The sequence below is a fragment of the Lynx rufus genome, unplaced genomic scaffold (genome assembly GCF_022079265.1).
Source record: "Lynx rufus isolate CCGP_SWC_20201006 ecotype Redwood Valley unplaced genomic scaffold, mLynRuf1.p SCAF_2, whole genome shotgun sequence".
Classification (NCBI taxonomy): Eukaryota; Metazoa; Chordata; class Mammalia; order Carnivora; family Felidae; genus Lynx; species Lynx rufus.
Genome location: NW_025814834.1, coordinates 122,407,243 through 122,431,759, shown reverse-complemented (window position 1 = coordinate 122,431,759; position 24,517 = coordinate 122,407,243). Strand labels below are relative to the sequence as shown.

General features: G+C 45.2%; 1 protein-coding gene across 1 annotated transcript in view; it reads left to right on the top strand.

The window, feature by feature from the left end:
* Nucleotides 1–24,517, top strand: part of PTGFRN (prostaglandin F2 receptor inhibitor) — an 83,863-nt gene that overhangs the window by 24,532 nt on the left and 34,814 nt on the right. The window contains exons 2-3 of the mRNA XM_047082600.1: nucleotides 16,828–17,196; nucleotides 20,028–20,441. Of these exons, the coding sequence (XP_046938556.1) occupies nucleotides 16,828–17,196; nucleotides 20,028–20,441 (783 nt within the window). The remainder of the gene's footprint in view (nucleotides 1–16,827; nucleotides 17,197–20,027; nucleotides 20,442–24,517) is intronic.

The following is a 24,517-nucleotide window of genomic DNA, read 5'->3' as shown; positions in this document are numbered from 1 at the left end:
ATGTTCTCTTTTTCCTAAGAAGATGTGCTTGTTTTTCCGGCAGTCCAGCAGAATAAGAGCTCACCACGATCCCGTGAGGGACTGAGAGATGTTTTGAGACTGGAACTCAGTGTCGACGACAGCTGATTCTTTGAGCTTTGCTCTCACTCCGAGGGCATGGCCCTTCAGGGCTGTCCCCAAACGCCTGGGGTGTTTACTACAGTCTACCTTCCTTTGTGAACTCAGAATTCCAATTTTCGTCTCCCCAGTACTGTGAGATGGTTGAAAACTTTGCTTAACCTTTTAGCCTCCTACTGTTTACTTTCTTCTTAGCTTCTCAGCCACTTACCCAGCCCTGTCCCCCTGAGTGTAGCTTTCATGTCAGTTCGCCTTGAGGAAAAATCAGTGCAGCAGGTCAGGCTGGCTTCTCTGTTGTTGCCTTTTTCTCTGGGATCCTGACTTCTCCAGCTATGACTTCCTAAAGGGGTTTGAACTTCAGTTGTCGTCTTGGCCCTGTGAGGCACTGGGAAGCACCTACGTCGCTTAAAAATTGGCAAATGTCTTGGGGTGTGTGGGTGGCTCAGTCGGTTAAGCGTCTGACCTCCGCTCAGGTCATGAGCTCATGGTTTGTGAGTTCAAGCCCTGCATCGGGCTCTGTGCTGACAGCTGAGAGCCAGGAGCCTGCTTTGGATTCTGTGTCTCCCTTTCTCTCTGCCCCTACCCCACTCATGCTCTCTCTCTCTCTCTCTCTCTCTCTCTCTCTCTCAAAAATAAACATTTAAAAAAATTGGCAAATGTCTCAAGAGAAAAAGCAGTAGACATTGTGGGGCCCACCTTGGTGTGTTTCTGGGATCTTGGTCCCCTGATCCTTCATACCTTGACTACTGACAATGCATTCAGTTAGCTGTTTCTTGTATTTTAGCCATCTTTTGTAGTTGTTTGCGAGGCTGGAGTTGATCTGATACAAGCTACTCTCCTTCATAGCAGAAAGGGAAAATCTCCCTAAAGAGGAAATCTTAATTATTGGTCTTTAGAAATGTATACCCTACTTCCCTCCCCTCCTTCCAAAAAAGCATTGGAGGCAATTTACAAAGACATCCATGTATACATGCAATAAAAACCTTAAGATGAAGGTAAAAAAAAAAAAAACAACAAAAAAGTACAAAGGCAATAGGGACATAGAGAGAGAGAGAAAGGTATGGAGATAAAGAACAGATTATTATTAGAAGTTTAAACTGTGTATGGTTTCCATAGTTGACCATATTTAGTACTGACTTGAAGCTAAGGTACGGACGGACACATGAATTTTGTATATGTTGGGGGAAACAGGAGTTGGAAGTTGGGATAGAGAAAAGAGAGATGAAGTTAGCAGTAACAATTACATTAGGTATTTTTTCTTTGAGGTTGTTTTGTAGGCTTAGGCAAATTATTTGTTTAAAGTTTATTTATTTTTGAGAGAGACAGAGTGCAAGTGGGAGAGAGGCAGAGAGAGAGGCAGAGAAAGAATCCCAACGCAAGGCTTGACCTCACAAAACCACGAGACATTGACCTGAGCTGAAACCGAGAGTCAGATGCTTAACCGACTGACTCACCCAGGCGCCCCGCAAAATTTATTTAGAATGGGAGTTAGGAGACAGTAGAAGCTTCTGAGACTTACCTGTAAGGGTTTGGGATGTGGTGCTGGGCCACTTAGTAACTGGGAGTTCTAATGCTTTGGCACAGAAGCTTTCATACCGCTCTACAGATGTGAAGTTGCTGTGCCCTTATTTTGTCTTGAATAACAAAGGCACTCTTGGCTGTGCCAACTGGCTTGAACGCAAGGAATGCCTGCGTACTTCTTGTTTTCTGGGGAAAGAATGTACAATGGTCCATCAACAGGTATTTTTTTCTGGTACTGCATTTCAAGGGAATTTTAACATGCGGACGCTTAAGTCATTGAACAACACAGTAGTGTCCTCAATGGTGCTTTTAAGGCTGATGAAGAAATTCTTTTCGTATGAGGGGTTCTTACACTGAACCCTAAAAACAAATGAAAGCACAGGTTAAAATCATTCCTTTGTAAAGACCTCTTTGTGGAGAGCTAAATTAATACGTTTCAGTTGCCATTAAGTGTCTGGGGCTCTTAGTTTGAAATACTGGTAGAATTTGGAAAACCAGAGAAAATTGTTCTTTTTCCGTCAGTTATCAACTGTTACAAGAGGTTTTGACAAAAATTGGCAGTGGGTGGCTCTGCAGACACTCTTTTTGATTTGAAAAGGGCCATATGCTTTAATTTTTACAAACTATATTTAAAAATATTATTAGCTGTTATTTAACAATATTAAAGGAAATCTGTGCTAAATACCAGACTGCTCAGAGCAAGTTGAAATTCTGTTACCAAAATTTAACATCTTGGTTTGTACGGATGAGGGAACATCTCTGTTCTGCATGCAAGATGCTGGCTGGGTTTATATCTTTTTAGATTAGAATTTGATCTTTCAAGCATCTGTTCATACCTGCTTTACTTTTCCCAGTGGCACGCTAACGTAGCCAGCACTGAAGGTATTTTTGCAGGTTGAGCTGGAACATGGAGGCAGGAGTGCCCAAGTGATCCCAGGAGAGAGGGGGAAGGCTTCACAGAGGAGGTGCTTCTGGGACAGTGTCTTCCAAGAGGATGAGGAGATTGCTGGGAGGCATTCCAGGTGAAGGAGATACAGAAGCAGGGGCCGTGAGGCCTCAGAAAGCATGGCATTTCCAGGAAATGAAGGGTCCTCTGTTTTGTCGGAGGCTGAACTTTAGAGGGTGGAAAAGTGGCAAGAGACAAAGCCACCTGGAGTGGCCAGCCTGCCAATGACCTCGTAAGTCTATTATTCATTCACTCATTAAGCAAATGTTTATTGAACAAACTGCTAGGTACCAGGCCCTGTTCTAGGCTCTGGCATTCAGCAGTGAACAAAGCAGATAACCATCACTGCTCTTGTAGAAACTCACATTCTAGTGGGAAGAGACAGACAATAAATGATAGTAAAAATATACAAATACACATAGAGTCTATTAGCGATGAGTGATAAGAAAATCTGGCAGGAGATCTGGGGGGTGTGGGTGTGTGCACAAGAGGCTGACCCGGGAATAAAGATCTGAATCCGGTGAAGGAGGCTTCGAGGTGGAGTGTGCTCTGAACTCTGGACCTGCGGAAGAGCACGGAGGTTGGAGAAGATCTGGTTTGTTCCAGGAATGTTAGGGGGAAGGCTTGGCTGGCTACCATCCAGGGAGTGCGTGGGAGAGGAGCAGGAGGTTCGAGAAGCAGCGCTGGGTCCTGTGAGGCCTCAGATGCTAGTCTGTGAGGCCTCTGTGGGTTTGGGCTTTGACCTGAGATGGGGAGCCATCGGCAAGTTTGCAGCAGGGTGATGACCTAATCCAGCCTAAGTGTTTAAAATAGTGCCTCAACTGCTGGGTTGGGAGTACAGGGCATGAGTGGAAGCCAGAGGCCAGCTGGGAGGCTCTTGCAATAATTCAGGTGAGAGGGATGGTGGCGTGAACTGGGGGAATCACATGGGGGGGGCCGTTGGGAAAGATCGATTGTATCCTGGAGGTGGTAAGGAGCCATCACAGACCTTGACTAGTGAACGGATGCATGATTCATGGGTTAAAAAGATGATTTGGGCAACCACGTGGGAAACGGATTACAGAGCGGAGACTAGGGGCTGGGTCAGGTGCCAAAGCTCCAATCACTAAGAAGAGGGAGAGAGACGGGAGAGAGACCTTATAAGGGATGTAGGCTCCTGCCTGAGGGCGCTGTGGGCAGCTTGCTAACCCTGGTCAAGTTCTTGACCACTGACAGGAATTGACAAGATTTGTACATTAGGGGATTCCTTTGTAAACCTTGCCAAGAAAGCAGCGTGGAAGGTTGTGATGAGGTTAGCTCCTTACCACCGCAGGGCACTGCGGTGAGGGTACACAACTCAGTGACTCCTTACACAGTATGGGTGTGTGTGTGGGGGGGGTGGTTATTGCTGTCTCCATTTCACGGATGATGAAACTTGGCCCCAAGGAGGTTAAGCACCGGGCTGCACTGCCTCTTTTTTTTTTTTTTTATAATGTTTTATTTATTTTTAAGACAGAGACAGAGCATGAGTGGGGATGGGGCAGAGAGAGAGGGAGACACAGATTCCAAAGCAGGCTCCAGGCTCCGAGCTGTCAGCACAGAGCCCAACGCGGGGCTTGAACTCACGAACTGTGAGATCATGACCTGAGCCAAAGTCGGACTCTCAACCGACTGAGCCACCCAGGCACCCCTGGGCTACGCTGCCTCTTAAGGGTCTCCCCCACAACATTTCCTTCTGAAAGTTCTCTTAGGGATCTTCACAATTGTCTGGTCATCACTAAAAGTAAATATAAAAAAGAGATTGCATATGTCCTTTGTGAACTCTGGTGACGAATGGGTTCAGGGCTGAATGGTCATGTAGGATTCCAAGGCCCTGGGTTGCCAGTGATAGAAATTCGCTGAAGGGATATGAGTGGGGGTGAGTGAAATTGCAAGATACTGAAATGTGCGGGGGAAGAAGTGTGTACGCGTGCGTGTGCGTGTGAGTGGAGTGATTGAGGTGGTGTGGCTGGATCCGGTGGCTCGTGATGCCAGGTGAGGTTCAATTCACCTGTCTGGTCCAGGTGCCTGCCTGGCTCTCTTTGCTGTAGATGGCCTCCTCACCTAGCCAGGAGGGCTGTGCGAATATGGCTTCAGAGCAAATCATCTCTTTTTTTTTTTATTAAAAAAAAATTTTTTTAATGTTTCATTTATTTTTGAGGGATACAGAGACAGAATGCAAGTGGGTTAGGGGCAGAGAGAGAGAATCCGAAGCAGGCTCCAGGCTCCAAGCTGTCAGCACAGAGCCCGACGCGGGGCTCAAACTCACGAGCTGTGAGATCATGACCTGAGCTGAAGTCGGACGCTCGACCGACTGAGTCACCCAGGCGCCCTTCTCTGTTTTTTTTTTTTTTTCAACGTTTATTTATTTTTGGGACAGAGAGAGACAGAGCATGAACGGGGGAGGGGCAGAGAGAGAGGGAGACACAGAATCGGAAGCAGGCTCCAGGCTCTGAGCCGTCAGCCCAGAGCCTGACGCGGGGCTCGAACTCACAGACCGCGAGATCGTGACCTGGCTGAAGTCGGACGCTTAACCGACTGCGCCACCCAGGCGCCCCCCTTCTCTGTTTTTTTAAACTGAAGTATAATTGACACAAATACATTTGTTTCGTACAGGATAGTGATCCAGCCTTTGTATGTATTGTAGAATTATCACCTCAGTAAGTGTAGTTACCATCTGTCTCCATACAAAGTTAATACACTATTGTTGACTGTGTTCCCCAGGCTGTCCATTATATCCCAGTGACTTATTTCATAACTAGAAGTTTGTACTTCTTCATCCCTTTCACCCATTTCACCTCCCCCACGCCTCCTCTCCTCGGGCGACCACCAGTCTGTTCTCAGTATCTATGAGTTGGACTTTTGTTCGATTGCTTTGTATTTTAGATTCCACGTGTAAGTGAAAGCAAATGTTATTTGTCTTTTTCTGTCTGATTTGTTTCATTTAGCATGGTACCCTCAAGGTTGGGGATAGATACCCAGAAGTGAAATTGCTGGATCCTAGGGTAGTTCAATTTTTAATTTTTTGAGGGACCTCCATACTGTTTTCCTGAGCGGGTGCACCAATTTACATCCCCACCAACAGTGCACAAGGGTTCCCTTTTCTCCACATCCTCGCCAATACTTGTTATTTCTTCTCTTTTTGGTAACAGCTATTCTGACAGGTTTAAGGGGATACCTCGTTGTGATTTTGATTTGTATTTCCATCATTATCAGTGATCTTGACCATCTTTTCATGTGCCTTTTGGCCATCTGTATGTTTTCTTCTTTCTTTAAAAAAAAGTTGTTTTTTTTTTTACATTTATTTATTTTTGAGAGACAGAGAGAGACAGAGCATAAGTGGGAGAGGGGCAGAGAGAGAAAGAGACACAGAATCCAAAGCAGGCTCCAGGCTCTGAGCTGTCAGCACAGAGCCCAATGCAGGGCTCTAACTCACAAACCATGAGATCATGACCTGAGCCAAAGTCGGACGCTTAACCTACTGAACCACCCAGGCACCCCTCTTCTTTCTTTTTCAGAGAGAAAGTTGCAAGCAGGGTCGGGGGTGGGAGAGGAAGGGCAGAGAGGGAGAAAGAGATTGAGACTCTTAAGCGGCCTCCACACAGCGCAGAGCCTGATGCAGGGCTCAATCTCACGACCCGGGATCATGACCTGAGCCAAAATCAAGAGTCAGACACTCAACTGACTGAGCCACCCAGGTGCCCTTGCACTCTATATTTTCTTTAGAAAAAGGTCTGTGCAGATTTTCTACCCATTTTTAAATCAGATTGTTTGGGCTCTTTTGTAATTGAGTAGTATGAGTTCTTTATATGTTTTGAATAACTCCCTATTGAATATATGATTTACCAATATCTTCTCCTGTTCAGCGTGTTGCCTTTCCATTTTGTCGATGGTTTTCTTTGCTGTACAGAAGCTTTTTAGTTTCATGTAGTCCCATTTGTTTATTTTTGCTTTTGTTACCCTTGCCTTTGAAGTCAGATCCAAAAAAACATCACTAAGACCAACTTCGTAGAGCTTAACACCTCTGTTTTCTTCTAGGAACTTTGTAGTTTTATGTCTTACATTCAAGTGTCTTATTCATTTTGAGTTGACTTTTGTATATGGTGTAAGATGGAGGTCCAGGTCCATTCTTTTGCCTGTAGCTGTTCAGTTTTCCCAGCACCATTTTGTATTCTTGCCTTTTTTGTAAATTAATTGACCACATGTGCATGGGTTTATTGCTGGGCTCTGTTCTCTTGCATTTATCTATGTAGCTGTTTTTATGCCAGTACCATACTGTTTTGATTGCTGTAGTTTTGTAGTATAGGTTGAAATCTGGGAGCATGGTACTTCTGACTTTGTTCTTGCTTCTCAAGACTGCTCTGATGATTTAGGGTCTTTGGGGTCTTTTGCAATTCCATATAAATTTTAGAATTATTTTTTCTAGTATTGTGAAAAGTGCCATTGGAATTTTGATAGGGATTACACTGAATCTGTAGATTGCTTTGAGTGGTATGGAGATTTTAACAATGTTAATTCTTCCAATCCATGAACATGGAGTATCTTCCCATTTATTTGTGTCTTCTTCCACTGATGTCAGGTCTTTTGTCTCCTTGGTTTATTCCTAGGTATTGTATTCTCTTTTTTAAAAATTTTTTTTTAATGTTTACTTATTTTTGAGAGAGAGAGAGGCAGAGAGAGGGAGACACAGAATCTGAAACAGGCTCCAGGCTCAAGCTGTCAGCACAGAGCCCAGCGCGGGGCTTGAACTCTTGAACCTTGAGATCATGACCTGAGCTGAAGTCAGATGCTTAACCGACTGAGCCACCCAGGCGTACCATCTAGGTATCGTATTCTTATTGATGCAATTGTAAATGGGATTGTTTTCTTGATTTCCGTTTCTAATGATTTGTTATTACTGCATAGAAATGCAACAGATTTTTGTATGTTAATTTTGTATTCTGTAGCTTTACTGAATTCATTTTTTCTAACACTTTTTTTTGGTGGAATCTTTAGGGTTTTCTATCTCTAGCATTAGTCATCTGCAGATAGTGAAAGTTTTATCTCTTCTTTTCCAGTTTGGTTGTGTTTTATTTTTCTTGCCTAATTATTGTGGCTAGAACCCCCATACTATGTTGAATAAAAGTGGGAAGAGTGGGTATTTGTCTTATTTCTTATCTTTCTTATCTTATCTTATCATTTGTCTTATTTCTTTCTTATTGAACATGATATTAGCTGTGGTTTGTCATATATGGTTCTTGTTGGGGTATGTTTCTTCAGTACCCACTTTGATGAGAGTTCTTATCGTAAATGGATGTTGAATTTTGCCAAATGCTTTTTATGCATTTATTGAGATGATCATATGATTTTTATCTTGCATTTTGTTAATGTGGTGTATGACACTGATCAATTCATGGATGTTGAACAAGACTTGCTCCCCTGAAATAAATCTCATTTGTTGGTGGTGATCCCTTTAATGTATTGTTGATGGTATATGACGGTGTGTGTGTGAATGGGTGTGATCCATTTAATGCATCGTTCAATTTTGTTTGCTAATGTTTTATTGAAGATTTTTGCATCTGTGTTCATCAGGCATATTGGCCTGTAATTTTTTTTTTTTTTTTTTATGGTGGTGCTATGTGGTTTTGGTATCAGAGGAATGTTGGCTTCATAAAATGAATTTGAAAGCATTCCCTCCTCTTCAATGTTTCTTTGAATGTTTGGTAAAATTCGGAGAAACCGTCTGGTACTGGACTTTTATTTGTTGGGAGGTTTTTGATTACTGATTCAGTCTCCTTACTAGTAATCAGTCTTTTCTGATTTTCTATTTCTTCCTGATTCATTCTTGAAGATCAAATATTTCTAAGAATTTATCCATTTCTTCTAGGTTGTCCAATTTGTTGGCATATACTTATTCACAGTAGTGTCATAATCCTTTGTATTTCTGTGCTATCAGTTGCAACTTCTCTTTCATTTCTGATTTTGTTGATTTTTCCTTTTTTGCCTGGTGAGTCTAGCTAAAGCCTTGTCAATTTTGTTTGTTAAAGAATTTTGTTTATCTTCTCAAGGTTCTTAGCTTCATTGAATTTTTTTCCCCTGTTCTCTTTATTTCCTTTTAGTCTTTATTAATTTCCACTCGTGATCTTTATTATTCCTTTCCTTGCACTAACTTTGGGCTTCTTTGGTTCTTCTTTTTCTAGTTCCTTTAGACATAAAGTTAGGTTATTTATTTGATATTTCTCTTGTTTCTAGAGGTAAGCCTGCATTGTTACGAATTTCCCTCTCAGGACCACTTTTGCTGCATCCCATAGATTTTGGTATGTTGTATTTCTGTTCATTTTCCTCTAGGTATTTTTTTAATTTCTCTTGATTTCTTTGTTGTCCCAGTTGTTTAATCTCCACGTATTTGTGTTTTTTTTAAGTAAGTTTTCTTCTTGTAGATGATTTCTAGTTTCATACCATTGTGATTGGGAAAGATGCTTGATATCATTTAAGTTTTCTTGAATTTATTGAGACTTGTTTCATGGCCTAACATGTGAGCTGTCTGGAGAATGTTCCATGTGCACTTGAGAAGAATGTATATTTTGCTGCTTTTGAGTGGAATGTTCTGTATATATCTGTTAAGTCCACCTGGTCTGATAATGTGCTGTTCAAAGCTGATATGCTTACTGATTTTCTGTCTAGATGATGTATCTATTGATGTAAGTGGGGTGTTAAAAACCCTCTACTATTATTATATTGCTGTCAACTTCCCTCTTTAGGTCTGTTAATATTTGCTTTAACATTTTACTTTATTTTATTTATTATTTTTTAACGTTTATTTTTGGGGGAGAGAGAGAAACAGAGTGCAAGCAGGGGAGGGGTGAAGAGGGAGGGAGACACAAAATCCGAAGCAGACTCCAGGCTCCGAGCTGTCAGCACGGAGCCCGACACGGGACTTGAACTTAAAAAGCGCGAGATCATGACCTGAGCTGAAGTCAGATGCTTTCCTGACTGAGCAGTGGCCCCTGTTAATATTTGCTTTAAATATTTTGGTGCCTCTATGTTGGGTACATGAGTATATATAAATGTTGTATCTTCTTGCTTGCTTGAACCTTTTATCATTATGTAGTGGTCCTCTTTGTCTTCTATTACAGTCTTTGTTTTAACATCTATTTTGTGTGATATGAGTATAGCTACACCAACTTTCTTTTCGTTTCTGTTTGCATGGAATATCTTTTTCCATCCCTTCATTTTCAGTTGGTGTGTATCCTAAAGTAAGTCTCTTGTAGGCAGTATACAGAAGAGACTTGTTTTTTAAAATGCATTCAGCCCCTCTATGTCTTTTTATTGGAGAATTTAGTTCATTTACATTTAAAATAATTAAAGATAGGTATGTACTTCTTGCTATTTTGTTCACTGTTTTCTGTCTGTTTTGTAGTTCCTCTCTGTTCCTTTCTTCTCTTTTTCTCTTCCCTTGTGGTATGATTTCTTTCTTTAGTGTTACATTCGTTTCTCATTTTCTTTTGTGTATTTACTATAAGTTTTTGCTTTGTGGTCACCATTAGGTGCACATATACTGTCCCATGTACATGACAGTCTATTTGGATTGATAGCAACTTAAATGTGAACACATTCCAAAACTCTGCACTTTTACGTCCTGCCAGCTCACATTTTGTTTTTGATGTCACGTTTTACTTTTTTTTATTTTATGCATTTATTAACTAATTATTGTAATTTTAATTTTATTACTTTTATCTTTCAACTTTTATACTAAATTTATAAGTGATTAATCCACTACTTTTAATATATGCTTACCTTTTCTGATGAGATTTTTTTACTTTTGTATAGTTTCTCGTTGTTAATTAGTGACATTTTTTTCAGCTTTAAAAAGTCCCTTTAATATTTCTTGTAAGGCTGGCTTAGTGTGATGAACTCCCTTAGCTTTTGCTTATCTGGGAAACTCTCTCTCCTTCAATTCTGAATGATAACCTTACCAGGTAGAGTATTCTTGGTCAGAAGTTTTTTCCTTTCAGCATTTTGAATATGTCATGCCACCCTCTTCTGGCCTGCAGAATTTCTGATGAAAAATTGCTGATAACTTTATGAGGTTTCCCTTGTATGTAACAAGTTGGTCTTCTCTTGCTGCTTTAAAGGTTCTCTTTTTTTCTTTGACTTTTGACATTTTAATTATAATGTGTCTTGGTGTGGCTCTCTTTGGGTATATTTTATTTAGAATTCTCTGTGCTTATTGGGCTTGGTTTTCTATTTCTGTCCTCAGGTTAGGGATGTTTTCGGCCATTATTTCTTGAATTAAGTTTTCCACACCTTTCTCTGTCTCTTCTCCTTCTAGGACCCCTATGATGTGAATGTTATTCCATTTAATATTGTCCTACAGATCTCTTAAGTTATCTTCTTTTTTATTTTTTTATCTAAGAAAAGCATTTTATAATGTTTGTTTATTTTTGAGAGAGAGCACAAGTGGGGGAGGGCCAGAGAGATAGAGACATAGAATCCAAAGCAGGCTCCAGCTCTGAGCTTGTCAGTGTCACAGAGCCTCATGTGGGGCTTGAACCCACCAACCGCAAGATCATGCCATGAGCCAGAGTTGGATGCTTAACTGACTGAGCCACCCAGGTACCCCATATCTTCATCTTTAAAAATTTTTTTTCTTCTTGCTGCTCTGAGTGATTTCCAATGCTTTGTCTTCCAGTTCACTGATCCATTCTTTTGCTTCATCCAGTCTGCTCTGAATTCCTCTACTGTATATTTCAGTTCAGTTATTATATTCTTCAGCTCTGTAACTTTTGGTTGGTACTTTCCTCTATTTTCTTATCTTTGTTGAAATTCTCACTGGGTTCATGCATTCTTCTCCCAAGTTTGGTGAGCATCTTTATGACCGTTACTCTGATTTCTTTATTAGGGAGATTACTTATCTCCATGTCATTAAGGTCTTCTTCTGAGGTGTGTGTGTGTGTGTGTGTGTGTGTGTGTGTGTGTGTGTGTGTGTTCTCTTGTTTGGAACATATTTGTCTGTCTTACTTTGCTTGACTCTCCGTTAGTTTTTGGGTATTAGGTGAAATAGCTACCTCTCAGGCATGAAGGAGTGGCCTTGTGTAGGTAATGATCCTTCCTGTTTGACCTTGCCATAGCTCTTAGTTGTCTCTCAAACCTTTGTGATTGTCTAAGTAGCCTGATTTATTCTTGATATGTCCCTATTGTTGAGGGTGTGCCAGGATCTGTCACTGCTCCAAGGGGACAAATCTCATTTATCACCTCGTTTCAGGCTGAGTAGAAGCCAGACCCTTAGGCAGCAGTTTTTAAATTATGCAAATATATACAGTCCTGTGGGACTGCACTTGTAAACCCGCTGGCCTCCAGACCAGGAGATCTGGAGGCGTCCCTTGGGTAACAGTTGCAAAAATTGGGGCCCTGAGAGAGCGTACAATCTTATTGGAAGTTCTCATCAAGCTGTAGTGAGGCCAGTGGGGTGCACAAGGATGGTGTCTCTTTGCTTATGTTCCCTGGGAATGCCTGCATAGCCTCCGGATGTGTTGGAAACCTGAAGGTTATCCTGCAGGCTGAAGCTTCAGGATAAGTAAATAGGCCTTTTTTCACATAAGTGTGTTGCCGTCTGCTGTCTGTGCAGTGTCCTGTGGGTGTTGGCTTGCTAAGAATTGTCTTTCTGATTGTCCTAGTCCCCTGGAGTTCAGGAACACCAGCCCCCTTGGCCACCAGGGCCAGGCAGATAGGGGGTATCTCCTGTGTGGTTTCTGCATGTCTGCTGGCTTTAGCAGATCAGCTAGAGATTGTAGGGGTGGGGTACCCTTCCAGCTTCAGAAAGGCAGTGGGAAGATGCCCGTGGGCTTCAGCAGTGCAGCAGGAGAGTGCCCTGTCTGCATGCATGCTTTGGCCCGAGGTGAGGGTGGGAGAATGCTATGACCACTAGGGCTTGCCAGCCCCAGCCAGGGTGTAGGGGAGCATCACAACTGCCACCTGCACTCATCAGCTTTGGCAAGGGAGGCAGAGAATGCCGTGATTGTTCCTGCTTGCTTACGCCTGCCAGGGAGCCGGTATTATTGCAGTCACCCAAGATCTCCAGCCTCAGCAAGGCGGCAGGACGGTGCCATGAGCACTCACCCCTACCCAGCCCAGTGAGGCCATGGGAGGGTGCTGAGTTGTGCCCAAGCACCCAGTCTACACCAGCAGGGTAGGTAGAGAGCTACAAATGGTCTCTGCCAGTGCCCCATCTCTGGAGAGAGCGCCAGCTGTCTTTCCAGCAGATGCCCCAGACCAGCAAATGAATCTCCTTCACATACAGTCTGGGTGCTTTTGGAATGGGTGCTTTTTCACTGGATTCTGGGGCAAGTGAGACCCCCACGAGCTGGGGTGGGAGTGGGGGGTGGTGGGCAGAGAGAAAGGGAGACACAGAATCCGAAGCAGGCTCCAGGCTCTGAGTGTCAGCACAGAGCCCGACGCGGGGCCCGAGCCCACAGACCGCAAGATCATGACCTGAGCCGAAGTCTGACGCTTACCTGACTGAGCCACCCAGGCATCCCTAAGCAGGTGATCCCTTTAAAAGAAGAATCTCCATTTCCCATGGCACCGTAGGTTCTTTGGATGTCAGCCCTGTTGGATTCTAAGCCAGATGTTTTGGGGCGCTCGTGTCTCCAACATGGATCCCAAGGGTTGGAGTGTCTGATGTGGGGCCCTGACCCCTTGCTCCTCCAGGAGAAATGCCTGTCTGGCGAGATGTTCCTGCAGTGGGGGGGTGGTTGTTTTGGTGCGACAGTGTTCCTAATTCTCCCACCCATCTCAGTGTAGTCCTTTTGTCTTCTGTTGTGTGGACACAGTTCATCTAGTTTTCAGATCTTTTTCAAAGGGAAGTGATCCCTACATAGCTGTAGATTGCATGTGTCCTTGGGAGGAAGTGAGTTCAGGATCTTCCTACACAACCATCTTGGACGCTTTCTTTCTTCCTTTTTTTTTTTTTTTTTAATATGAAATTTATTGTCAAATTGGTTTCCATACAACACCCAGTGCTCATCCCAACAGGTGCCCTCCTCAATGCCCATCACCCACTTTCCCCTCCATCCCACCCCCCATTGGACTCTTTCTTTTTGAAAATCATCTCTATAGTACCCTGATTCCAAGGGAACTGAAAGTTTCTGATTGGCTTCCGCAAAAGCGAGCCAGAATGATTCTGATTGACCCGGTTTCCACCAGAGTCAGCCTGATCTGAGGAGCACTTGAGGAATGCTGGGCAGCAGGAAGGCTATATGCTGTGTGTTTGCCAGAAGCAATAGATGTGAGGTCATGGGCCACATCCTGTAAGCACCAGGTTGTCCTAGGAAGAAAGCAGCAGCATGTTTGAGTGCTATTCTGTAACAATATGGCGGTCCTGTTGTCTGCAGGAAGACACGTGACCCGCAGTTCCAAGTTATTAGCACCAATAACTCTATTTTTAAGTAGAGTGTTTTAGGGTGTGGCATCTTTTCTTTGAACGGGGCAGCAGTCCAGACCTGCCCCCTGGTAGGCTGACACACAGCCCCCTGCATAGAGCACACACTAACCTTATCACTATTTCTGTTGTAGGGATGCTTCCTTTTCCCCCCCTTCAAGGAAATGGTAATGGGTGCAGAAAATAAGAGATGGATTTTAAAAAGTGTTCAACTTGTTTTTCTTTTTTTTTTACCCCAATACAAATTAAGATATATAATTTTCATCATCATCTGGTACACACACACCTTTGTGTACTTAACATTGAATGCAACAGTATTTATTCCATACTAAATGCAGTGGACTCTAATATTTCCTCTTCTGTTGCATTGTATTAAGACACGCACACACATGCTGGTCACAACCACTACAAATTCGTTTCACAATCACCGAATGGCAACTCAGACTTTGAAAACCATGAAGTGAATCATTGGAAAGCAAGCAACAATGGTGTATCCGTCTGCTTGGGCTGCTGTAACAAAGAACCACTACCTGGGGGCTTCAACAGCAGACAGGTGCTCTCTCACAGCTCTGGAGACTAGCAGACCGCATGCCAGCGGGGTCGATTCCTTCGGAGGATGAGGGAGAGTCTTCTCCAGGCCTCCCCGCCCGCTTCCGGTGGTTTGTGGGCAACCTTTGGTGTTCCTTGGCTTGTAAACACCTCACCTCCCATCTCTGCCCTCATTTTCATGGGGTGTCTTCCCTTTATACACGTCTGTGCATAAAGAGAGGCTTCCCTCTCTTTAAGGATACTAGTCATAGGGTTAGGGTCCTGCTCTGTTCTCGTATGACCTCAACCGATGATGTCTAATAACAACTGATAACCTCTGCGGTGACCCCATTCCCAAGTATGGTCACCCGTTGAGATACTGTGGGCTTGGTCTTCACCATAGGGGTATTGTTGGGGGGGGGATTGTAATTGAACCCTTAACAAATGATAGAAATACAAAATTGAAAATACATAACAGAAGTTCCCATTTTATTGAGCTCTTATAACACGGCAGACTCTCAGCCAGGCATTTTCCGTTTCACAAATTCAGTAAATCCTTCTTTCCCCATTTTATAGTTGAGGCAGCCAGAGCTAAGAGAGGTCAGTCTCTTCGGTTTCCTTCAGAGTGCATACTCCTATCAGAGTGTATTTGAGGGCAAATCTGGTGTGGTAGTTGTTCTTACAACTAAACTTTCTAGGGAAATTACTCAATTTTGTATGTGATTTCTGTATAAGACATAACTGATTCCCTTATAAAAAATCTAACTTCTTTGTATTGGGCATGAGCTCTTTCCAGTCCTTCTAATCACTTCATACTTGCTTTTTTAAAAAAATTTTTTTCATGTTTATTTAGTTTTGAGAGAGAAAGAGAGAGTGCAAGCAGGGGAGGGGCAGAGGGAGAGAGACAGAGACAGAGACAGAGACAGACAGAATCTGAAGCAGGTTCCAGGCTCCGAGCTGTCCGCACAGAGCCTGATGGCGGGGCTCCAACTCACAAACCATGAGGTCATGACCTGAGCCGAAGTCGGATGCCTAACTGAGCCACCCAGGCGCCCCTCTTGTCTTTCCATTATAATTGTTAGTATAGTGTTGATTTTGTTCAGTTTTTTTTTAAACAAGGAGTATTTTTTTTTTAATTCTTGTGATTTTTGAGTGATGTTCCTTTTGACCTAGCCATGCCTGACGTTAATACTGAAGAAAAAGAGTTAATTTCGAGAAATCTAGTGAATGTGCATTCATCCTAGTACAAGGTATATGAACACCCAAACTTAGACCTCCTGGATATCAGAGCCCATGGCTTCCCCTTTGCCTTAGTGCTGTACCAGTTTGCTCATAAAACTGGTACATCAGGCAGGAGCCAGACAAGTTCATTTGGTCCAAATTGAAATGCTGTACACAGGTCATAAATGTACCACAAAATCACCCTCAAGTTCATGGGAAAGATGACATCTTAAAGGCCACATAGGTGCGGTCCCCCGGGCCCTATCAGAGGCCTGGGAGGTATGTGCTCTCGGGGCAGGGAACACCAGTAAACTCTTGGCTTTGTCCTCTGAACTCGGCAAGCTGCCGCGTTCCTAACAACGCCCAGCAACCAGCCAGACAAGGCGCTGTCTCCCTTTGTGTTTCCCTATCCTCATTCTGAATTTAGATCAGGGTGAAGAGTAGAGAGAAGGAAATGAGCCAGAAAATAGAAAATTAATACTTGGTGGAGTCGTCATATTTTAATATTAATTTATAGGCAATGTCAGATAACCGGAGTTAAATCTTTTTATCAGCAGGCTGCTCTCGGGTTTCGGGATTGGCATCCATCAGTGTAAATCAGGTCTCAGGAGCCCTAGGGAATGGTCTCCAGGGATGAGGGTTGATCCAGGGTGGGCAGAAATGTAAATACTTGATTAGCTGTGTCCTTTTCTTTCGCACCAACCCTAAAATATTTCTGCATCACGCTGAGTGACAATGGTATGTTAAATAGTAACGGGAGGGAAGAAGCCATTCAGGTTTACGGTTAGCCTACTTTTCATACTTGTCTTCTTCCCCGCCAATCCTAGGAAACTGTTGTGTGAGAGGCATGCACTTGAGGGTTGTATTCCTGGCTCGGGGTTCTAGGGATGGGCTTAACCTTCTCAGATCGAGGCAGCGCCTCATTTTTCCCAGCTGGCCACATGTCACATTTTTGCCACAAGCCTGTGAGCAGGAACACCCAACGGGGTTTTGACCCATTTATACTGGGATGACCTTCCACGACTCAATGCCTGCCTGTCCTCTCTTGTCATTGCAGCTCTGTGTCGAGGGCGTGTGGTGAGAGTCCCCTCGGGGAGCCTGGTGCGGGTGGTGGGCACCGAGCTGGTCATCCCCTGCAACGTGAGCGACTATGACGGCCCCAGCGAGCAGAACTTCGACTGGAGCTTCTCGTCTTCGGGCAGCAGCTTCGTGGAGCTGGCCAGCACCTGGGAGGCGGGCTTCCCGGCCCAGCCGTACCGGGAGCGCCTGCAGAGGGGTGAGATCCTGCTGCGGCGGACCGCCAACGATGGCGTGGAGCTCCACATCAAGAATGTCCAGCCCTCGGACCAGGGCCACTACAAGTGTTCCACCCCCAGCACCGACGCCACCGTCCAGGGCAACTATGAGGATATAGTGCAGGTTAAAGGTATAGCCTCTCGGGAGGGGGGTGGGCATCGCGTCAGGGGCTAGACCTTCCCCTGCCACTCGGCTGGGGGTGACTTTGCCAAGAAAGGAGACTCCTCTGGGGCTCTGCTCCCTCCGTCCAATGGACAGAAAGAAGCACCTTACCTGCTTAACAGCAGAGGGTAGGCGGGGTCGCCTGGGAGGGTCCTTTCTCTTCACTGTGATTCTGACCCATCCTTGGCTGGCGTGGTGGCAGGGCCCAGGTCTGGGCCAGGCTGCCCGCACTCGCTCCAGTGACTGGCTGGACAGCCGTGTGGCCGTGGGCATGCTGCATGGCTCCACTTCTCCTCTGTGAAACGGTGCTCCCCTTAAAGGCTCTGAGCACAAGGTGATTAGCAGATTTGCAGTGAGAAGGTGACGGTCATGATAACGTTCACTCTCATGAGACTATCACATACTTCCAAGCTCATGCCCTTCTTCGTGCCCTTCATGATCTCAGTGCCCACTCTAGAATTTGTGTGGGTTCTCTGTAGAGACAGGACGACATGGTCACTGCTAGCTTCCAACGGACCCCGCTATCTTACTGGCCTCTCTGCGGAGAATCATACCTTATGTACCTGGAATGTTTGGGGTGCGGTTTGGTTTGTTTGCTTGTTTTGTTTCCCAAGTCCTATTAGATTTATTCCCACCTTTGATTCTCTGAACCCAATGAAGAAGACCAGGCAGGATATTTGCCTAATTTACACATGAGGAAGTGGAAGAGCATAGGTTAATTACTTGCCTAAAATTCTCTCAGCTAATTAGTAAATAAGCAAGAACAAACTATTTTCATTTGGGGCCAGCAAAATAGAAACATTATTATTGTTATTACTTAATTATGCATTTATTCATACCCTGCCTTGTTCCAAAAAAGTATTTATTTATGTATTTTTTTTAAGTTTGTTTATTTTTGAGAGAGAGAGAGCGAGAGTGCACGAGCAGAGGAGGGGCAGAGAGAGAGGGGCACAGAGGATGCAAAGCCGGCTGACAGCAGGGAGACCAATGAGGGGCTCAAATTGATGAACTGTGAGATCCTGACCTGAGCCCCAGTCAGACGCTGAACTGACTGAGCCACCCAGGCGCCCCGCCATAAAGCATTTATATTAGAGCAGGGACTGTAGGTAACGATTGGGCATGTAGAAGATGTACACGATGATCTAAAAAAAGGGGGCAGACCCAAGTATCTGTTCTCTCTGTAATCATGCGCAGAACCCTGCCATGTTGCAGCTGCTGTTCCCCCGCCCCCCACCCCGTTCAACCATCATGAGGGAATAAAACAGCCACATGCATTATGTAGGTATTGACACATCAAATCTGCCTCTTCCGTCACCTCTTCCTTATTCTAACAGAAAATCCTAAAGATGTTTTTTAGAAAAAAGTCCCATGAGACATTCTTGATGGCAGTTCAATAATGTGTTGCTTTTAGTCACACACACGCCCTACCTCTATTAGGTCAGATGCACACTTATGTCCCCTGTAATTCTCATGTTGAGGAGTAGGGGGCAGCCGGAGAATTTCCCCTACCCTTTTCCCCCAGTGGTTTCCTGTTTCTTCTCCAGTCTTTGGAAGGAAGAAGCAAGGAGAGGCTTTTCTTGGGTGAGGAAAGGAGATAGATAAACGGTCACAAAAGAGACTGGCTGGCTGCCCAGGTGGCGCCTCCGGTGCCTGCCTGGCACGGTCCAGGGTCTGTGTGGCCCTCGGCTTTGTGGCTGTGTGCTAACAGATAACTGGCCACGGGAACTGAGTCATGTGAACCAGACTCACAGACCGACGTATATATACTAGAAGGTCATTCATTGTGCAGTAGAGATGGTCTTTAGGATAGGTCTTTCTAAAGATGTAGCTTTGTCTTAAGGACGCTGAATTCCTTTCTCGGTGTGGAATGTTGAGAAAAACGGAAGAGATCATGAATAGGGTTGTTTGAGGATTCTTTTATCCAGCTTGTAGACCAGCCTGGGAGATTGTCCTTGCCCCCTGGTAGAGGCCGCTTTTCTGGTTACCTCGCTTATCACTTCCCTTCCTAACGTGCACTCACCAACACTTTCTTGATTTCTGGCCCCTTATTCTAGACTCTGTAAAGAGGCAGCCTTTTTCCAAATGGCCCTAATAGAGTAAATAGCTGAGGCTTCAGGTTTCCTTAAAGGGTTCCTATCCTGCAGAAACTTTCTGCTCACCCTAGTTATTCTTAGGCATTTCCTGGGCCTCAGGGCACAGGCAGCTCATGCCACGCTTTTGCCGTCTTCCCATCATGCTGCTTTATCTGCTAGGAGATTCTTCAGGCTCCCTATTGCAGCCCTGTGCCCGAACAGAGGAGCGTTTGACAGTAACAGCTAGTTATCTTCCAGCTTTGCCGAGTGCCAGGCACCTTCCCTTATCACTCCTTCAACTCCCTCAACTCCCTGAGATGGGTCCAGTTGTCATCCCTGTTTAGAGATGAGGAAACTGAGGCACAGGGTAGTAAAGCAACTTGTTCAAGGGTGGCAGAAACGCATCCCCAGGGCACAACTCCCAAAAGGGAGTGTTTTCCATCCAGCTGGGGGGGGGAGGGGCGGGGAGGAATGTCTTCTTAGTGCCTCTTATTTTTTCTTTTTTCTTTTCCTTTGTTCTTTTCCTTTTTTCTTTTTTCCTTTTTTTTCTTTTTCTTCTTTTTTTTTTTTTTTGCCTTACGCACAAATTAAAATGGGGAGTGTTCCCACGTGGTCATTAAATAGGGCAGGGACGCCGCTCCCCCTGGGGCCAGAAAGCCCCAGAAGGGGCTGGTGCCTGCAGGGGCGGGGGGCGCTGCGCGACTGACGCCTCTTCTTCCTCCCGCAGTGTTGGCCGATGCCCTGCAGGTGGGTGCCGTTGCGCCGCCCGAGCCGGGCCTGAGCCTGCGCCTGGGCGAGCCGTTCGAGCTGCGCTGCTCGGCCTCCACGGCGTCGCCGCTGCACACGCACCTGGCGCTGCTGTGGGAGCTGCAGCGGGGCACGGCCCGGCGGAGCGTGCTGGCCCTGACCCACGAGGGCCGCTTCCGCCCGGGGCCCGGCTACGAGCAGCGCTACCGCGTGGGAGACGTGCGCCTGGACACCGTGGGCGCCGACGGCTACCGCCTGTCCGTGGCCCGCGCCCTGGCCGCCGACCAGGGCTCCTACAGGTGCGTGGTCAGCGAGTGGATCGGAGAGCAGGGCAGCTGGCAGGAGATTCAGGAGAAAGCCGTGGACGTGGCCACCGTGCTGATCCAGCCGACAGGTGAGCTCCTGGGACTTATCCGGTTGGCACCCTGGCCTGTGTTCTGGCCGGTGCCGGGGAAAGAAACAGGCGGGAGGGAGCCCTGTCTTTTGCTGACAGGTCACCTGCGGCCTGGCTTTGAGGGGATGGGGGAGTAGGTGGTGGTGACAGCTGGGGAAAGGCGCATTGGTGTTGTGCCGTGTGCCTGTAGTGTGGCTTTACAGCTGCTTCCCGTCTGGATTCATACTCAGGGGACGCTGCAGGTTGCAGAAGATACTAAGACAGTTTGTTGACTGAAAGCTTAAGTCCCTTTAAGTGTCAGAGTGAGGTCCGACCTGGTGTTCCGAGGGGCTTTGGGGCCGAGCTGTCCGCACCCTGCTCCCTTTATTGTGTTTTGGCTTTATCTTGCTCGGGTGTTTCCTGAATTTCTGAATCCTCCATTCTGCACAGCTGGTGGGGATGTGTGTCTGTCTCATGCGCAGACCTCTCGTCTATCTTGGGTCCTCTGGGTCCCCTCAGATGGGCCGTGCCCTGCTAGGTGAGACTTCTCTAGGGCCGGGCCTCTTCTCATTCCATGTATGACACACACCCCAGGAGCAAGCATCTGGCCCTGGGGTCTCCGTGCAAGAAGTTCTGCGTCCTCTCATCTGTGAAGTAGCCTTTGTTTTTTGTTTTTAAAAAAAAAAAAAAAAAAAAGCCAACCTTTTCCTATTCCTACTGGAGAAGTAAGAAAATACAAGAGACATTTAGGAAAAGCCATGAAAAGACAGGTAAGAGAGAAAAACAAGCTGTTGTTGACTCAGTATCCAACAGGCATTAATGGAGAACCTACCAGGCGGTCAGCCCTGTCTGGGCCCTGGGGTCAGAGGGGTTTGAGGAACGTTTCCAGGCACCGTAGAACCTCCAGCTCTGACAAAGACAGCGTAAAGAGACCATCTCAAGATGTGGTCCTTGCTGTGGATGGATGGCTGTCCTTGGTTTTCTGGGAATCTAACGTTCACATCTGTTGCTGCCGCCCCCTGCTTTGTACGGTGGGAAGACAGACTCATTTCCTCAGTGTAAAGTGTGAATGTGTGGCCACTCTGTAACTCAGACGGGAAGGAAAACAGGAAACCGTGCACACGGGGAGTATTTTTCCTCTGCAGATTGCATGGTCCTGAGCATTTTGCTCTGCATTTATACCACTGCCCAGGAACTGGGTTTGGTAAAAAAGCAGGTTCCTGAGTGAGGTTCCTGAGTGACCGCAGCCATTAGTGAGGTGAGGCGGGAGGTGCTCTTGCCGAGGAAGGATGCTACCCATCGCGGTCAGTCTTGGTTCCACTGGCCGCAGAAATCACTTTCTAAATGGACTCAGGTCACCTTCCTTTGAGGGTGTGATCTGCCTGGAATCTGTCCTAAGAAGCTGGGATGTTCAAGCTTGTATCAGACAACTCTTCTCACAGGGCAGAGGATTAAGAGTTTCAGCTTTGCAACAAGTTACCTTTTTGTGCAGGAATCTCAACTGTAAAGGTATTTGTTATTTCAAACAAGCCACAGAACCCATAATAGCTAGTATAAGACTTGAAAACTCTGAGCCTGGATGTACTAGCCTCTGACTCTCACCTGAGCCTGGGGTTCGTAACCATTTTGTGCCATGGGCCGCTTTGGTGGTCTTTTGACAGTCCACAGATGCTTTCTCAGAATTAACGTGTTTTAACTTCTAAAACGCATATTTGAGGTGACAAAGGAAAACAATTACATTAAAATAGTTATCAAAATATTTTAAGACAAATTTGTTATGTAGTAATATTGTGCTTTATTCATTCATTAAGTAATCTGTAGTTGGCAGGCTTAGTAACTACTGTAGTTTCCAAGTAGCAATGGATGCAAATGATATTTTAAGATACGTGCAACAATTACAACGTCATTTGAAAATATCTGTGGCTTCTTTTTTTTTTCTTGAGAGCAAGAGAGAGATCACGCATGTGCACAAAGGCAAGATTTTTTTCCCATCCATGTCACAGAGTTTCTAAACTGTCTTCTTGGACTCCAGGTTGAGAGCCACCACGCTGGAGTGCTGGCCTTTCTCTTTTGTCAACACCTGCACTCTCCAGAATTACCTTCTTAAATATTCTTATTGCGTTGTTATGATAAACAGCCCAAAGCCACTTAAACAGTGGGGCTGTGTAATATATGTGGCAATACCCGCCTCCCCGCCAAGTTGGGAGTGGTCTGGTTCGTGCACATCTTGGTGTCTGATTTATGGGTTCAGTTCTGTCCAGCCCGAGAAAGCTTCACCACCACAGGCTTTGTCTGAGGTATCCCCTTGCATTACGAGTCCTTAGAAATGATTCTCCTTTTTCTTTTGCCTGCACTTTCCTGTCTCCCAGCTGTGAACCAGCCTCCCCCCCGCCCCCCCCCCCCAGTCCAGAACATACGGGAACAATGGTTAGTGATGTGACAAGCTATTTCGCAACTTGCGGAGAGAAAATTACAAAGTGAACTATTCAGTTGAAGAGCCGTTTCTGCGGATATTCCTAAAGCTAAGAATCCATTTTCTCCATATGTGCAGTCTACAGCTGTGTATTTACCCCTACTTCCCTCATGTGGCTCTCTCCTTCTGCCTCCAGCCACACAGAGGGATGCTAGCAGCATTCCAGGGTCTCTGACCACAGGCATCATATGTGGGGCTGTTCACCACAGCACAGGCTCAGGGCAGAAGTTTCCATACTGACTCCTCTCAAAAGATGCCCTCAAATTACTTTTGGCCCCTTTCAAGAGGTGAAGGAGGAGGCACAATTTGGAGGGTGAAAAATTCGACTTATCAGTTCTCTTTTATAATATACCCACTTCATTTTCCATCTTCGTCAAGGTGGGTCTTGAACGTGGCCTGAAATGGTTGTCGGAAATGTTGTCAGGCTCTGGAAATACTCCTGTGAAAACCATCTACTCCAGAGGGCCTGGGCTTTGGGGTTGGGCCATTTCTGAACTAGGCACCAGCCTTTGTTACTGAGCTTACTCAGGATAGCTGACGCTGAGCCAGTCTTGCTGGAAGACCAGGATTGCGCCTGCACTTGAACCCCCTGGGAGACGTTAGCTATTTCTCATTTAAGCAGTTGTTCCCAGAGCATTACCACGAATTGAATGTTTTTCTACTCTGATTACAGATGTTCAACTTCTTTAAAAAAAAAAAAAAAAACAAACAAACAACGCTCGAATAAAGTAAAACGTTTCCATGTAAAAAGCTTTGACAGGGGAATGCTGAAACCAGATCTGTCTAGAGACTGTGACACCAAATACTTCAATGCTTCATCTAAATATAGTCTACTTTTAATCATCCACACTCATGCGAGAAGGCAGTGGTGTGGAGAGTTCAAAAGTCATGGCGTTTTGCAAAGTTTCAGAATATATGCTTTATGATTGACTTTAAGGTGGGCGTGTCTAACAGAATATGTGATGCTCTAAGTACATTGCATTTTGAAGACTTGACTCATGAAGGCATATTGTCTGGTTTCACTTTCCTGGTCCTTCTGTTTAGGATTTTCTCCTGTTGTGCCCAGAAGATGTTTCCACCCTTACCTCCTGCCTGCCAGCCTCCAACCCCAAGGCCCTAGTCCCAAACTAGTTACGTCAGCCAGTCAGAACTGAGCTGTCTGTAGAAGCACCCAAGTTTTATCACGCACATGGTGAAACTATAATTGTAGTTTTGCGATGTTCCGACTTCTTTTCAAACGGTCGCCTGTGTGACCTTGGGCAACTTACTTAACTTCTCTGTGCTTCAGTTTCCTTGTCAGTAAAAGGGAGACAATGCTAGTACTTACCTCCTAGGGTTGTTTTGAAGGTTAGTATTTACAAGGCACTCAGAATAGTGCCTGGCACATAGTAAGTGTATTAGTGTTTGCTGCTGTTAGTATTTTCGTGGAATGAAAAGAAACGAGTTATAGTTCCTTAATTTATTCAGTAAATATTTCTCACACACTTACAATTGCACAGAGCCTTCTGACTTTAATGCCATAAATAAGATAAAAGGAGAGGAGGATCTAGGAGCACATGGGTGGCTCAGCCGGTTGAGCATCCGACTTGGGCTCAGGTCATGATCTCGTGGTTTGTGAGTTCAG